This window comes from Xenopus tropicalis, chromosome 3 (assembly GCF_000004195.4).
Source record: "Xenopus tropicalis strain Nigerian chromosome 3, UCB_Xtro_10.0, whole genome shotgun sequence".
Taxonomy (NCBI): domain Eukaryota; kingdom Metazoa; phylum Chordata; class Amphibia; order Anura; family Pipidae; genus Xenopus; species Xenopus tropicalis.
Window position 1 is genome coordinate 117,710,335 of NC_030679.2, and position 15,094 is coordinate 117,725,428.

A 15,094-nucleotide genomic window follows, 5' to 3' on the forward strand; every position below is an offset into this window, starting at 1 on the left:
AAAAGTCAGTCACAGTTGGGCAGGGTGTGTGTGGGGGTTGTTGGCTTGTCTTGGGGTCGTGTATGCAGTAAAAATTGCATATTTGTATATATAAAAAGTTACAAAATGGAAAGTAAATAATATTAGATTTGTGATATTCTAAATCCATTTGCCTATGTATTAAACAGTAATGCACACAAGTAAGCACCCAATGAATTAACTGGATAGGGGAGTATCAATGTCCAATAGGATAAAAGTAAGGGCAAAGCCTGTAAGCATATAGGAAGTTCAGTGTGCCAGGTTCAAAATAGGCCACTCCCATCCCTTCAGAAAACTGGTCAGAGAGACAGGAGAAGGACTGACATAAGGTATAAGAAAAAGCAGCTTTTACAATGCAGCTTTTTTTTTTGTTAAAAACATGGAGAGCATTGTTAGTGGTTTTATAGGATTTGCGGTACTTGGCCGCAGCAATGTTGGAACGGGGGGCCACAAATTGCTGGGCTTATTATCTGATGTATTCTACTGTTCTAAAAGAGCATCATGGAACAAAGCTGTTTGCCTTTTCATGCTTCCCCTTCTGTGGCTGATATGGTAGAATGATCTGGTGGCTAGAAGCAAGGGTAAGTTCACTGTGCCTTCTGTAATGGGAATGTTCTACTAACACTATGCACACATGACTATTGACACACTATGCACACGTGACTATTAGACCATTGCTTTTACTGTTTAGCATACCTAAGCATCACAGCAGGTCTGCAGCAGCCTTTCTATGATTAAAGTACAACTATGTACGTTGTATTCAGTGCCATCGGCTGGCAGTGTCCTGTGGCAGGAGTACTTTGGGGTATAATTCCACCTTCTCATATTTATGACAGAAGGGGTTCCTTAGGCCTCTCTATGGATCAGTTTATGAAATATCACTCATAAGAGGATCACTGGCCTGCTGGTACCCCGGACTGGTGCTTTTAGTTTGCTAACAGGAGCACCAGCCTGGGGTATCGGGTAAGTAAATACAATCACTGGGGTGCCTAACATTTTGGCATTCCCCAGTGAGTCCACCTTTCCTTCTCCTTTAAAGTTTCAGCATCTCTAGAATAGAAATTACTTTACAGTTGTCTTATGAGGTTCCCATCATGGCTACTGTTAGAACAGTACAGGACACTGCATATGCTCAGTGTGCTCAGATGTCTGATTAGAACACAGTACAATATTAGAATAAATCAGTCAGGACAATAATAGAATAAACTTTAAAAAAAAAAAAAAAAAATATATATATAAAATATGCTTACATATAAGTGCTGAGGGTACAGGAGGAAGGAGATCCCTGCCCCATAGAGCTTACAATATATGTGGGTGGGTAATTGACAGACACAAATAGAAGTGCTGCAGGTTATGGTGGTTGGCACTGCCTGTAACTGTGCTGCGTTAGATGTTATGCGAATGTTCAGAATTGCATTGTTTCCTTAATTTTCAATGAGACTTGATATTTTGATAAATCAACCCCATAGTGTTTAGTTTGGAGATAAACACAGATTAACAAACTGACCACCTGGTTTTGGCTGTCGGTTCAGCTGAGCAGATCATGCACAAAGAGCAAGTGGCAGATCACTAATAAGTCACTAGTGTCGTGTCAATGTTCTTTCTGAATACACAATCTCATTTTGCTAACATGACCGTGATCAAACAATGTGAGGTGTATTTATTAACACTGGGGATGAGCATCACCGGTGATATTGCCCATAGCAACCAAAAAGATCTTTGCTTTTGTTTTCTTAAAGGGGACCTGTCACCCTAAGAAATAATTACAAATTGTTTTCTATTGTGTTTATCAAGCAAAATAAACTTCAGTTACACTATATAAATTATTTTAAACTTATTTCCTTCAGCACTGGAATTCACAATTGCAGAAAACAGGCAGGCTCCATTTTGTGGACACTGTTATTAAGGCAAGCTGTACACCCTGCTAAAATCTTGTTTCTGTGCCAGTATGGGGGGACCTGATACCCATATCCATGCACTGGTTACACAATGAGATGGTGAGGAGGGAGGGGGAATGTGAGGAGAGCAGTGATATCTAAGAAGTTCTGAATTGAAAGTGAAAGTAACTGCATGCCCCACCCCTATGCCTAAGGCATAGAGGCGGGTCAGGCAATATATGATTGACAGCTGGGACTTTTAAATGCTTATATAACGGGTATAGATGTGTTATCTGGCCCACAACATGACAATACAGAGGTCTATAAAGAGATCTTAGGCGTGTTGAGTGTCTATTTGAAGGCTGGATTGCCCACCATATGGGGTTTCTGATCAGGGCCCGATTTCTGAATGGTGCGCCCCGAGGCCAACACCTTTTGCTGCCCGCCCTCCTCGACAACCCACCCCCCCCCCATCCTTCCATTCCCACAGCGCATGCGTGCCACTTAACTCATACGGAGCAGTGGGGAGAGGAAGCACTTACATTTCTGCGTGTCCTCTCCCCATTGCTCTGTATGCAGGCAAAATATTCTGGTGCGGATGGGCTTTTCATTGCACAAGACTGTTGATAAAAGACCCCAAGCCAGACTGGGTTTGTATTGTATTTATTGGTCCTTATTGTACATTTTCAGCTTCTCCGCAGAGTATATTTCAAGGTACACATATCAGCAGAACATTGTAAGTCAGTACCATTTTCTTTAGTTCATACTTGTACACAACCTGAATTTATTAATAGAAAGTACATAAGGAATTAAGCAATGCTTCTGGCCTGGCTTCAGTAGTGAAGAAGCCACGTTTCCCTCCACATAAAAAAAAAAAAAAGTTGTCTTTTGTGGCCAGACAGATGCTGAAATATGTGTGCACATAAAAAATGCACCGTTTCTCTGCTCAGCTTAGAGGGAATCAGCCTGGGACAAAGGAGACTTGATTTATGTGAAGAGTAATTACCCAACCTGTGGCCCTTTTGCTGTTGTTGAACTACAATTCCAAGGGATTGAACTTTTTATATCTGTGGGCACAAGATGAAGTAATTCAAAATTACCCAAAATGTCTCTGGTTCATCAACACTGATGTAAAACAGCTGCCATCTTGCTTGTCTATCCTCCATTCTAATAACTTCAGCTGTCACCCCTAGTTGCTCCTTCTCAAAAAAAAGCTGGACACAGGCCCAGACTGTGGCTTCTGGCAATTGCCAGAGGGGCTGCTGTAAGATGCCATAGACACTCACTATTTATTGGGTTGGTGGGAGGCTGTTTGGCCTCTATGTACTTGAAATGCCAGGAACTATTTAAAATCCCAGTTGGCACTGTTTGGACCAACCCATCAATGTGAATGTGTGAGTACCCCTAGCAGTTCAGGCAGCATGCAGCTATGTGTATACATATATAGGCATCTGATTGTCTTACACTTTTCGGGTTACTCTGCCTATGAAACTATTAGGAGCCCATACATCTATATATATTTACAGCAATGTTTTAAATGTACTACCGATACATGTCTGCCATGTCTGTCAAGCTTTAAAATATGGAGCAGGATGTTTTATTTCTGGGACATCTAACTGGATGAGAGTGTTTCGGAGAGAAAGAGAAAGGAACTGTGGGTGGGTGGGGTGCACCATCACATCATCAGAGACATGCACATCTGTTACGTTGCCTTTCCAAGTTTCAGATATTTTTAAATCCATTTTTTAAACTTTTTCTCCAGCCAAATACATGAGGAGGACATTACACAGCACCCTTGTTCAGCAGGGAATTTGCTCACTTAAGGGCGTGCCCCCAAAAATGCAAGTGCTGCTTCATTCTGTGGGAAATGACAAGTGGTGTGTAAAATAACACTTCTTCATTTAATAATCCTTTCTTTGGCCAATGCGGACCATTACAGTTATAGGGCTGCTGAGGCTTTGGGCTGGTACAGTAAGGTTTTTTTTTAGGCTTTTTGTTTTTAGTTCTCCTTTAAACTTGTGGGACAATATTATTATTGTTAACATTTATTTGTAAGGCGCCAACATATTCCGCAGCGCTGTACAATAAGTATGGGGCCTATATTTAGGCACCTCTCCCATTTTTATTCTCACAGATATAAGTACATTCCAATTTAGCCAGGGTAAGCCTGGCCCAGTGGGATACCTGAAAAAAACCTAATGGGCCCCTCCAACCCAGATCCAGTCCTGCCTGCCCTCCTCATCGCTCACCCACAGCAACAATCTGTGCTGCTGAATTTATGGGTAAATGATATATGCTTTAAATACTGCAGTTTTAGTTTTTCAATGTAATGTAATACCGGTGGATTCATTATCTGGAAACCCATTATCCAGAAGGCTCTGAATTTTGTGTCACCCATGGAGCCCATTTTAAGCAAATAATTCTGATTTAAGACAATTATTTCCTTTTCGTCTGTAATAATAAAATGATAAAGATGTAATTAATCCTTGTTCGAAACAATTCCATTTAAATGATTTTTTTAGTAGACTAAGGGGCTGATTTACTAACCCACGAATCCAACCCGAATTGGAAAAGTTCCGACTTGAAAACGAACATTTTGCGACTTTTTTGTATGTTTTGCGATTTTTTCGGCGTCTTTACGAATTTTTCGTTACCAATACGATTTTTGCGTAAAAACGCGAGTTTTTCGTAGCCTTTACGAAAGTTGCGTAAAATCTTGCGATTTTTCCGTAGCGTTAAAACTTACGCGAAAAGTTGCGCCTTTTTCGTAGCGTTAAAACTTAAAAGGTGCGAAGTTTCGCGTAAGTTTTAACGCTACGAAAAAAGCGCAACTTTTTGCGCAAGTTTTAAAGTGGACCTGTCACCCAGACATAAAAAGTTGTATAATAAAAGTCCTTTTCAAATTAAACATAAAACCCAAATTCATTTTTATATTAACACATCCAAACCCATTATAAAGGCATTTAAAAATCCCAGCTGTCAATCATATATTGCTTGCCCCACCTCTATGCCTTAGGCATAGAGGCGGGGCAGACAATAACTTTAGCTTTCCGTTCAGCACTTCCTAGTTGTCACTGCATATCTCACATTTCCACTCCCTCCTCCTCATCTAATTGTGTAGCCAGTGCATGGGCATGGGCATCTGGTCCCCCAGTCAGTCACATAAACAAGATTTTGGCATGATACAAAGCTTGCCTTAATAACAGTGTCCATAAAATGGTGCCTGCCTGCTTGCTGTGATTGAGTAATTCCAAGACGGAAGGAAACAAGATTTATATTATTTATATAGCGTAAGTAAAGTTTATTTTGCTTAACTAACAATATAGAAAATAATTTGGAGTTAGGTCTTAGGGTGACAGGTCCCCTTTAACGCTACGAAAAATCGCAAGATTTTACGCAACTTTCGTAATGGCTACGAAAAACTCGCGTTTTTACGCAAAAATCGTATTGGTAACGAAAAATTCGTAAAGATGCCGAAAAAATCGCAAAATACCGATCTTTACGAAAAAAACGCAATCGGACTCATTTCGACCCGTTCGTGGGTTAGTAAATCAGCCCCTTAAGGTATGTCACAGAAAGATCCATTATCTGGGAAAACCCAGGTTCCAAGCATTCTGGATAATAGATCCCATACCTTTTAATATTTAGTATTTTCACCCCTGTTGTTTTCAGCTCTTGCCACTTATAGTGTTGCGGGGAATGTGCCTGGGGAGATGCGGCAGAGAATCTGAAGGTCCAGTTTGAATTCTGCCCCCACTCAGACATTAACTTAAGCCTTTGCAAAAGTAGTTTTTATATTTCAGTTACAGCACTGTCGACTAGGACACATGTTGAGTTGATACCCAATTATGACACTTGGATGCATGGCTAATGGCCCTCTACTGTCATGAAATAGAAATGTTTGATTAATCATCATTATGAGCTGATACCTATTTGGAAAGTGTTTGCACGCAGTCTAGTCTTGCGCAATCATGGGTGCTAGGTCTAATTATAATTTAAAAATGTTTATATGGACCAGCACTCCATTTTTTGTGAACCAATCAATATCTTTTATTCAGCATATTTGTGTATCCAGCGTTTCATCCCACATTTAAGGCCTTTATCAAGGTCCTTGATAAAGTCCCTAATGTGGGCCAAAATGTTGGTTACACAAGTATGCTAAATAAAACATATTAATATACACCCCCCGCCCAATAATAAGTTACCATGTCCAGGTAATACAGTGACAAACATGGCTGCTTAGTTAAGACAAGCATGGTGATGGAGTTGGTAATGGATAACGTACTGTATGTCGCACGCGTCCATGCCTTCCCCATTGCACTTTCACTGTATGAAATGCCTGTAGCACATGGGCTGGAGCTCAGACCAGGGCACACTGATGGCTGCAGATTAGAAAAGAACTACAGCAAACAGGAATAAGAGAAAGCTGTGTAACAGGCAGAATGCTATCAGCTTACTGCTGCACTGACCTACATACATGTCGCGTTTATGTTTAATGAGCTTGTGCTGCTGGCCGCTCAGTAATGAAACATGTTGATTGATGCGATCCCCTTTAATCTAATCGTTTCGCTAACTGACTGTACTGAAGCATTACAAAACAGATACTTTACAGTAATAACTGTGTATTATTAGAGTGTGCATGACAATGGAGCCAGAGGCTCTCTGATATATGGCACTACATGGGGATCCCTGTAGTCCTCTGGAAGCTTAACAGTGTGTACCACAAGCCAAGATCTTCACCACAGCATTTTTATTGTGGTTTATGTGGGTGCACAGATAGAATTCTTACTGACCAGCTGAATGAGATTCCCTGATTTACAAAGAGAAAATGGTTTGGCTTATTCAGGTCGCAATCATTTTGTGCCATATGGCTATACTGTATATGTAATGACAAGCAAGTAATTCTGTGGTTCTCGCTCTGCCCCACATGGCTGTTCCTTAGTCAGATTCAATAGTCATTGAACAAAGAGTGTGCCCTGAATCCATTTGAGGGAACAACGCAGGAATAGATGTCGTACTCTCCATGTCTATAATACATGGTCTGCAATCGTTATGCAAATAAGAAAATAGAACGGTCATCCAGATCTTTGTTTTGTGGATTTGATGGTGGCTTTGTTAAATTCTATGGCTTTGAACAATACAAGAGAAGACAACGGTAAGTCCTGTAATTGCAGGTAAGTCCCGTAAGCACTGCTTTCCAGAGAAACAGAGTGGTCTCCTTGGTTTGCTCCCTGAGCAGAAGCTTTGAGGATATGTAGGGTCAGTCCTTGTGTGGAAGTCTCTTGTCAAGTCAGTGATGAAATAAATAAAAGCTTTGGCCCATTAACACCAATAAGTCACCACCTATAGCCAATAATCTCTATTACTGGAAGGCTGTTGGGCCTTGTCAGAAAAGTGTTTCTGAGAGATCCCTGCTTTTTGGTTCAAGTCCTCAGGGTATGATGTAGCCTTTGCCTCCAGCCCCAAATTCTGGGTTAATATAGACATGCTTTGACACAGGGCCGAGGACCTCATCTGCTTCTCTATGGTTTACTCCATATCCTTGTTCTCTTCCTCCCTCTCATGGTGGCTGCGTTTAAAGAACCCCAGCTGAGCATAAGAACGGGAGAACAAAATCAGTGCTTAGATCTCCATGTTACTTTCCTATATTCTAATTCTTTGAGTCTGACCTGCAAGTCTGGTGCTAGTAATAGTATTCAGGAGGAAAACAGTATTGCACTACACATTTAACCCAATGATCCATTCATGCTTACTCCAACACGAACAGCCCAACTAAAGGAAGCCTTCACAGTGACAACTGATATTATCTTTTATTAGACCAAAAACCATTCAACAGCAGTTTTCATTTTCCTCTACCATGAATTAACTATTTTTCAAAGAAAGAATTTAGCCTTTTAGGAAAATTGGCACACATAACATACCTCTGCCAGTGGATAACTGCTATATATACTATTCAGTGATTGCTGCTGGGGGGAAGTAAACCTTCTATATTCTAGAATAAAAAACTCTAGGCCTTATTTTTCCATATCAGATATTAGTCAGTCAAAGGTTCCATGCTTGTGGCTATTGATTACCAACAATACACACTCCTTCCCAGTTCCCTGGACAGATCACTCACCTTCCAAAGAGCCAGAACCAGAAGGGCTAAGAGCAGGAGCCCTCCTAACGTGCTGGTAATTATGACCCAGATAGGCACCTCCCATTCTTCCTGCTTGGAAATAGCAAATGTAATCTAAAGGAAGCAAAGCATAGTGTAAGCAAGGCATATGCCATGGCAGCACATTTCCCATTCCAATCAATAAGAAACAGCTGGAGGGAGGTATTGGCATTTGTGCACCACAATGCTCCCTGAGAAAAATATCACTGCTAATTATATACCCCATAATTTTTCACAATTACACAAACTACTTAAATTGTAAATATCTGCATTTAGTTCAGCAGGGTCAAATCAAAATTTATAAATGGCATTGTTACTCACATTAATGGAAAAATACATTGTACAGTAAACATTCTTCGACTGGCTGAAAATATGCCAGCGGAGAACCTTAAGTGTGGCAGTTGGCAGCCGGCACATCCCCTGGTGCAGAGACCTGGGGCATGCCCTTACATTATATGCACAGATAAAACACAGATTTGCTAATTTATTAATGACAACAGGATGACATAATTCCAGCTACCTTTAGCCCTGGCACATGTGTTTTGCAGTAAATGTCCCACAGTAAGTATTACGTAGGATAAACAGGACAGAAGCTAAGTAGAAGGTTGAGCACATTATAAACAGATAACAGTAAATAATTTTTCCCTGTAAAAAGGAACAAAGGACCAGAGGCCACTCCTTTAGATTTGAGGCAGTATAGGCAGGGCCATATTTTTATATATAGGCACCCGAGGGCATCTGGCTAGGGCAGCCTTGGGGGGGACAGCCTATATAATTGAAATTAATAATAATAAAAAATAAAAACTTTTATTTTTTGCTGGTGAATGTGATGTTACTTTTGGTGGAAGTGACTCCATGCACATCCCATATGTATGATGTCACTTCCGCAACCTATTGGCGTAGTTAGGTCTGGTGCCTAAGGTGGTACCGGACCTAAATATGACCCTGAGTGTAGGTGAGGTTGTGAAATGTCCCGCTGGGTGGTGGCAGATTCTGTTAATGGCTTTAAAAGTGGCTTGGATAATTTCTTCTTTCTTAGTATAATATCCAAGGCTATACAGTTAGTTGGTATAGGTGTATATTTAGTTTATATATGTGAGTGTATAGATGTGCACTGGGGTTCATTTGGAGGGGTGAAACTTCATGGACCTTGTTTTTTAAACCCAAATAAACTATGTATATGTAGTACAAACCCTAATTGACATATTCAGATTTAAGAATATTAAATTCCTATTTAGCTGGACCAAATCCGTATCCTAAAAATTTGGCCACATCGAAATCCTGCATGCAATTGCTAGGAAATGGTCAAATCCCAAACCAAATCCTAGACTGCCAGTATAGTTAGTGTTCAATAGCAGAAAGCTGACCTGTGTGTTCTGTAAGAGCCATATCCCCAGTAGGGGGCAGTGCAGCTATACAGTCTACAGATCTCCACTGTTGGATAAGACACAAGTCAGACTGGGCAGCGTTGTCACAAAATAATGAACCACAAATTTGCCGGCAATTCCAGTAAGAAAAGCTGATATTTGTAGTGCTTAATCTAAAGCAGAGATGACATGAAATCTGGAATGGCTCTAAAAGAAGCTACTTCAAAGCTGTGTTATCTCAATAGCAGGGCTCACTCCTTCTCTCTTTATTTTATCACATTTCTCCAAAGGTAGTAGTTTTTAATTCCGAGCTGGTGAACAGTAATGAGGATGAAGTCATTGGTCCTATTTAGAAGGGTATAAATAATTATAAATATTTAGGAAGGCGACATGTTGGGATGATGGTATTCTTAAGGAGGGGCAAAATTTGTATGGTGTAAGAATGAAAGTCTTGTCCTGTATAAGGCCTGTCCTGTATACCAGGATGTTCCTAGTTCCTTTCCATAGGCTATTAACATGTATATATAGGTTGCCAGCAAGCCATGACAGGGAATACAGAAGCACATCCTGATTGAGACAGACCTGCAACACTTATAATCAGATTTTGTTCTCTCCAAAAATATACTGAAATCTGTCCCCCATCCCAAAATGACAAATTGCATCACAATGGTTACACAATGTTACTGTGACATAATACGTGCCATTACCTGGCGGGTGGGCTCTTCTTCTCGGAAGATGAAGGGGCTTTGGAACTTGCGCTGTAATGCAGCAAACACAACCACATTCACAGATCGGAAATTCATCTGCAAAAAAAAACAAAAATCTCTCAAGATTGGGCCTGGGCAGTCAATGTATCTTCCTTCTACCTGCAGGGACAGAACACACACATAGTACAGTGTTGATACAGGCACTTGTTTGATTGCTGTTGTAGAGCCAAAAAGGGACTTTTTTTTTTCAACTCATTTTTTTTTTAAATTCAGTTGTTTCAAGTTCTAATAGCACATTGGGAAGTAGGAATTGTGTGACCTGGCAGTTGAGTTGAATGGACGTGACATTTTTTAGGTATGTTATTATGTTACATAGTGGCCTGTCTATAGGCAAATGTTGCATTTGCCAGGCTGCTCTCACCGCTCTGAATGATCGGCTCCAGAGGTCTCCATGCAGGATAAAGGATGCCTCCTGATTGGATGCCAGGATTAGCACACAGTCAATGGATATCACATCAGAATTACTGTGGTTCTAGAATAGAATAAGAGATAAACCATGGTGTTTGGCACAAGAGTATGTTAAAGTAAACCTATACCACCAGAATGAATACTCAGCCAACAGTTTATATCATACTAAGTAGCCTATTAAATAGTTTTATCAAACCGGTATATATATATATATATCAGTAAATATTGCCCTTTTACTTCTTTTCCCTTGATCCACCATTTAGTGATGGGCTGTGTGTTCCCTCAGAGATCACATGACCAGAAATAATGCAGTAATGTAACTGTAACAGGAAGTAGTGTGGGAGCAAAAGACAGAACTCTGTCCATTAATTGGCTGATGGGGCCTAGCATGTATGTGTGCCTTGGCTTGTTTGTGTGTACTGTGAATTGTATGATCCCAAGGGGCAGCCTTAATACTTAAAATGGCAATTTTCTATTTTAGATTACCCAATGGAACATACTACTAATAAAGTATATTTTTATGAAAATGGATAAAGCATGGTTTTTACATATGAGCTGTTTAATGGGATATATTTTTATTGAGATCTACATTACTTGGGGGTGCTAAGGAGCTATTCCAGTACAATGAGCAGGAGAGAGAAAACAGTTAATTGGTGTAAATGTTTCTCCCTCCCCATGAGTTATAGACTGAGCTGTTTGGTTAGAACAGTAATAGGCCATACCAGCTGAGGTACACGGCTCAGGTCCTCTTCCGTTGGCTTCCTGCGGTAGTCTGTGCTGTTGCCCCAAATGTTGCAGACTGCATTCTCCTGGTACAGAAAAAAAGAGCAGAATGCCAACCGGTTACAGTTCTGCCATAGCACATCCTGGCTACTCTTAACACTGACCTTTCTCCAGTACCTGGTCACTTATTAGGCTGTGCAAGAAGAGCAGCCGGTTCCCTCCACGGGTTGCAACCGGCACAGTGATCTTAAGGTTAATCTCCTCTGGGAAGAAGCCCAAGTTCTGGATCTGCAGAAAGGCAAATACACTTTGTGTAAGTTCTACATAAAAATCCAGAAGAGGTACAGTGATTTTTCTGTTATCAATAGCTGAAACAATTATAAATGTGGGAAATGCATAAGGATATATAGAAAGTAATATAAACTAATAGTTATTAGAACTTGTCATACTCACACTTTACTAAATTGCTGGTGTTGGGGGAAATGTTGATTTTTAGAGAAAAGGGCCAGCTTTGTTTACTGGTTACTTTGGGGGCGATGCCGCCTGATGTAAGTTTCTTATCTCGCCTCATGGCAGCAGCGCCGTTGCCCCCCTGTGGTTCTGCGCTAACTGACTTTATGTTAAGTGATTGTTAGAAATAAATGTAAGTTGCTGCATAACTTGATGGTGCTATTTAAATAAAAGATAAATATGATTTCCCAGAGATAAAGGTTATACATTTTTTCTTTATGCCACTTGCCAAACAGCTGGATATGCAGCCAATTTGACCACAAGTGGAGTTCCAAAATGCCCATTAGATGCACAAATGTAACTATATGGATCAGTGTGGGGTCAGGCAGGCTGCTCAGCTGATAGGAACATATACCGGTCAGTGCATCTTTGAATGCAAAATCCATATGATGTGGCAGCTAAAGCACAGACATGCAGGGTTACGATAAAAATATATAAAACATTTACTTTATTGGTTGATATCTTATTTTGTGACTGACGGTGCCATTACCTTGAATGAGCTGTTGAATGGAGGCCCAATTGCATTGTATCTGTCTGCAGATCCCTCTGAGGTTATTTCATAATGATTCAGACTTGAGTGTCTGTAAAAGGGCAGTAGACATATCTAATGAATGGCTGTGGGCAGATGCCTATTACTCAGATTTTCAAGTTCCTTCATTTCCAACAAATATTTTCCTGTGCCCACATGTTAATGTTTTTATCACTCGTATAAGGACAATGGTGCACTACATTTTTAGTAGCCAAGACCCACAGGGCCAGTACACCACACATTATCATAAGTTGCTCTCTAAAGAAACATCTGATTCCTGCATGTTCAAGTTTGAGCTGACTTCTCATAACAGAAAATCTGGTTGGCCAGCGACCAACCTCCATTCCTATAGCCACATTCCTATAGTCATCTATCCAACTAAAATGTGTCCCTCTATACATGAGGCCAACATGTGATCCTTTCAGGTGGTCCAACTGAAGAGATAATCAAAAGGTTGGCTGTTGTGGCCATTGTTAACAGAGAAACTGAATGTGACTGTTCCCTAGTATACAACCATAATTAATCAGCCTCCCTCAGTCCCTTTCTGTGTGCTCCAAACACATTCCAGCTCTGCAGGAGTTAAAAGGAAGAGGCTGAACACTTCATATGTCCCAGATATTTCCCTGATTACAAACATATGTAACAATAAGAGAATCTTGCCTTTTACTAAGAAGACCTTATCCTCACAATAGATATATATTATCTATACTGAGTGGTTTCTGGCTGTGAGGGTAGGGTTGTGGGCCCCGGGCCCTCGGCAGGTTTGTGTCCTGTGTTCATAACGTGGTACCACTGGCTCAGTGTGTGCACTGACTTTACCTTTCAACTCCCTGCCTCCCAGTCCTGGAGGTTATCCAAAGGATCCTGAACTGGAAATTTTCTAGATAACAGCTGGCATCCGAATACAGTCCTATAAATCTCTAGGCTTTCAAAGCAACCAAATTAAATATTAAAATATGTTTGGAATTGGACCATTTCCTTGGAAAGGCTACATCATGCAGTCATTAGAATCATGCACTGTAGCTCCTAGGAACCTGGGAAATTGCTTTTTTGTTGCCACACAAGGTCACTGAGAATAGCAATGCCTTACAGATGTTAAAGGGTAAATAACTTTCTTTAAGCAAACAGCAAAGGCAGAAGTTTAACTTTGCTGTAATTTTGTTTTATCCCTTGAGTGGTTGGCTGAGGAGCTGCCATGTTAACAGTCATCTTCCATAGGGTCTTCTGATGGAAAGAGACAGAGCTGTTGCTGTTATTTCATATTTTCCCAACAAATTATGTGTAAATAGAAGGGAATTTTCTGCTGTAACCTGGGTTATGTCACTTGAAAATGAGAACAAAATGCATTTCTAGGGGATATTTGCAGCTGAGGGCTAATTTTGCCATTGCCCGTGGGGAAGATAAAAATGGTGTATCTCGCCTTTAACATTTACATGTGTGGGAACTGATCTTGGAATTGTATGAAAAACAACAAGACCTGGTAAACAGAAGGTCCGATTCATATTTCAAGTGGAAGTCCAACAGAACCTCGTTGTCAAACCTTGTACTCTCTTGTTCTTCGCTGTCACTGTGAAAAACCATAGGGTTAATGACAGACTTCAAGACCATTTCACATAAAGGGAAATTATCCACAAAGTAACTATGGAGCAGCCTTTTTATTTTTTCTAGTTACCTGTCATTTTACATTTGGCAGCTATTCTCATTTTACTCTGATTCAAAGACAGTGGCTTTCCAGATGGATAGCAGCAATTGCACACAAAGTGCAGGAAATCATGTCCCTCATTATACACCAGGGAAAGCATAATTAGGTTTCTGTAGTAGCATAGGACACAATGGTCTATTCATGAAGATTGAATCTGATTGACTGGCAACTTTTGCTTTCTGTGTATGAGATGATTCAGTCCCCAGTGCCTTAATGATACCAAGACTTCAGGGTACGGTCAGGTATTTAATAGCACTAAATCATTAAGCCATGAATGTAGACTCTTTGAAAGGCTTAAGGGGATACTATCTTTAGAATACAGGCATTTATGGAAGTCAGAACTGACTTGTCCAGAACGGGATGTGTACCTTAGTTACATAGAAATAAATAAGCATGTGACTGCTGCCTTAAGCTGGTCATACACGCACCGATAATATTGTATGAAACCTCTTTTTGTACGATATTCGGTGTGTGTATGGCAAGTCGGCAAGGCAACCGATATCGCCGATCGGGCGGGTTAAAAGATTTTGATCGGGCGCCATAGAAGGCGCCTGAGCAAAATCTGCCTTCAGAGCTGAATCGGCAGAAGGAGGTAGAAATCCTATTGTTTCTACCTCCTTATCTGCCGTTTCAGCCCTGAACGTTAGTGGCCCATTTGGAACGATCTTTTGTGCGACCAATGGTCGCACAAAAGATTGAAAATCGCCACGTGTGTGGCCACCTTTAGCTATTCACATGGAACAATGCAGTAAGTTCAGATCTATAACCCCATGTCATGAGCGAGATAATGATCCTTTCCAGGCCTATTTGAGACTATTTCATGCTATCATTTAGTGTGAAAAAGAATTTAGGCCAAACAAAAACAGGAATGGATCATTATCTCCCTCATGACATGGGTTAGTTGAGAGCTCTGTATTTTGCCTTCTTTTATTCACCAGAGAAGGTCAGATATACAGTTGCATTGTCGTAATGGGATCAAGGCAATTTATTGCAGTTACTGGCACCAGGGCAGCCATCAGTAATCATGGGGTCGCAT

At 40.6% G+C, this 15,094-nt stretch overlaps 1 protein-coding gene across 1 annotated transcript in view; it reads right to left on the minus strand.

Annotated features, from left to right (window-relative positions):
* Window positions 1-5,456: 5,456 nt before the first annotated feature.
* The window catches only part of itga11 (integrin subunit alpha 11), a 51,584-nt gene continuing 41,946 nt past the window's right edge, over window positions 5,457-15,094 (minus strand). The window contains exons 23-30 of the mRNA XM_018092493.2: window positions 13,834-13,923; window positions 12,318-12,408; window positions 11,495-11,605; window positions 11,317-11,403; window positions 10,548-10,658; window positions 10,127-10,222; window positions 8,014-8,127; window positions 5,457-7,484 (exon numbers count right to left, since the gene is read on the minus strand). Coding sequence (XP_017947982.1) covers window positions 7,425-7,484; window positions 8,014-8,127; window positions 10,127-10,222; window positions 10,548-10,658; window positions 11,317-11,403; window positions 11,495-11,605; window positions 12,318-12,408; window positions 13,834-13,923 — 760 coding nt within the window. The 3' untranslated portion in view covers window positions 5,457-7,424. The remainder of the gene's footprint in view (window positions 7,485-8,013; window positions 8,128-10,126; window positions 10,223-10,547; window positions 10,659-11,316; window positions 11,404-11,494; window positions 11,606-12,317; window positions 12,409-13,833; window positions 13,924-15,094) is intronic.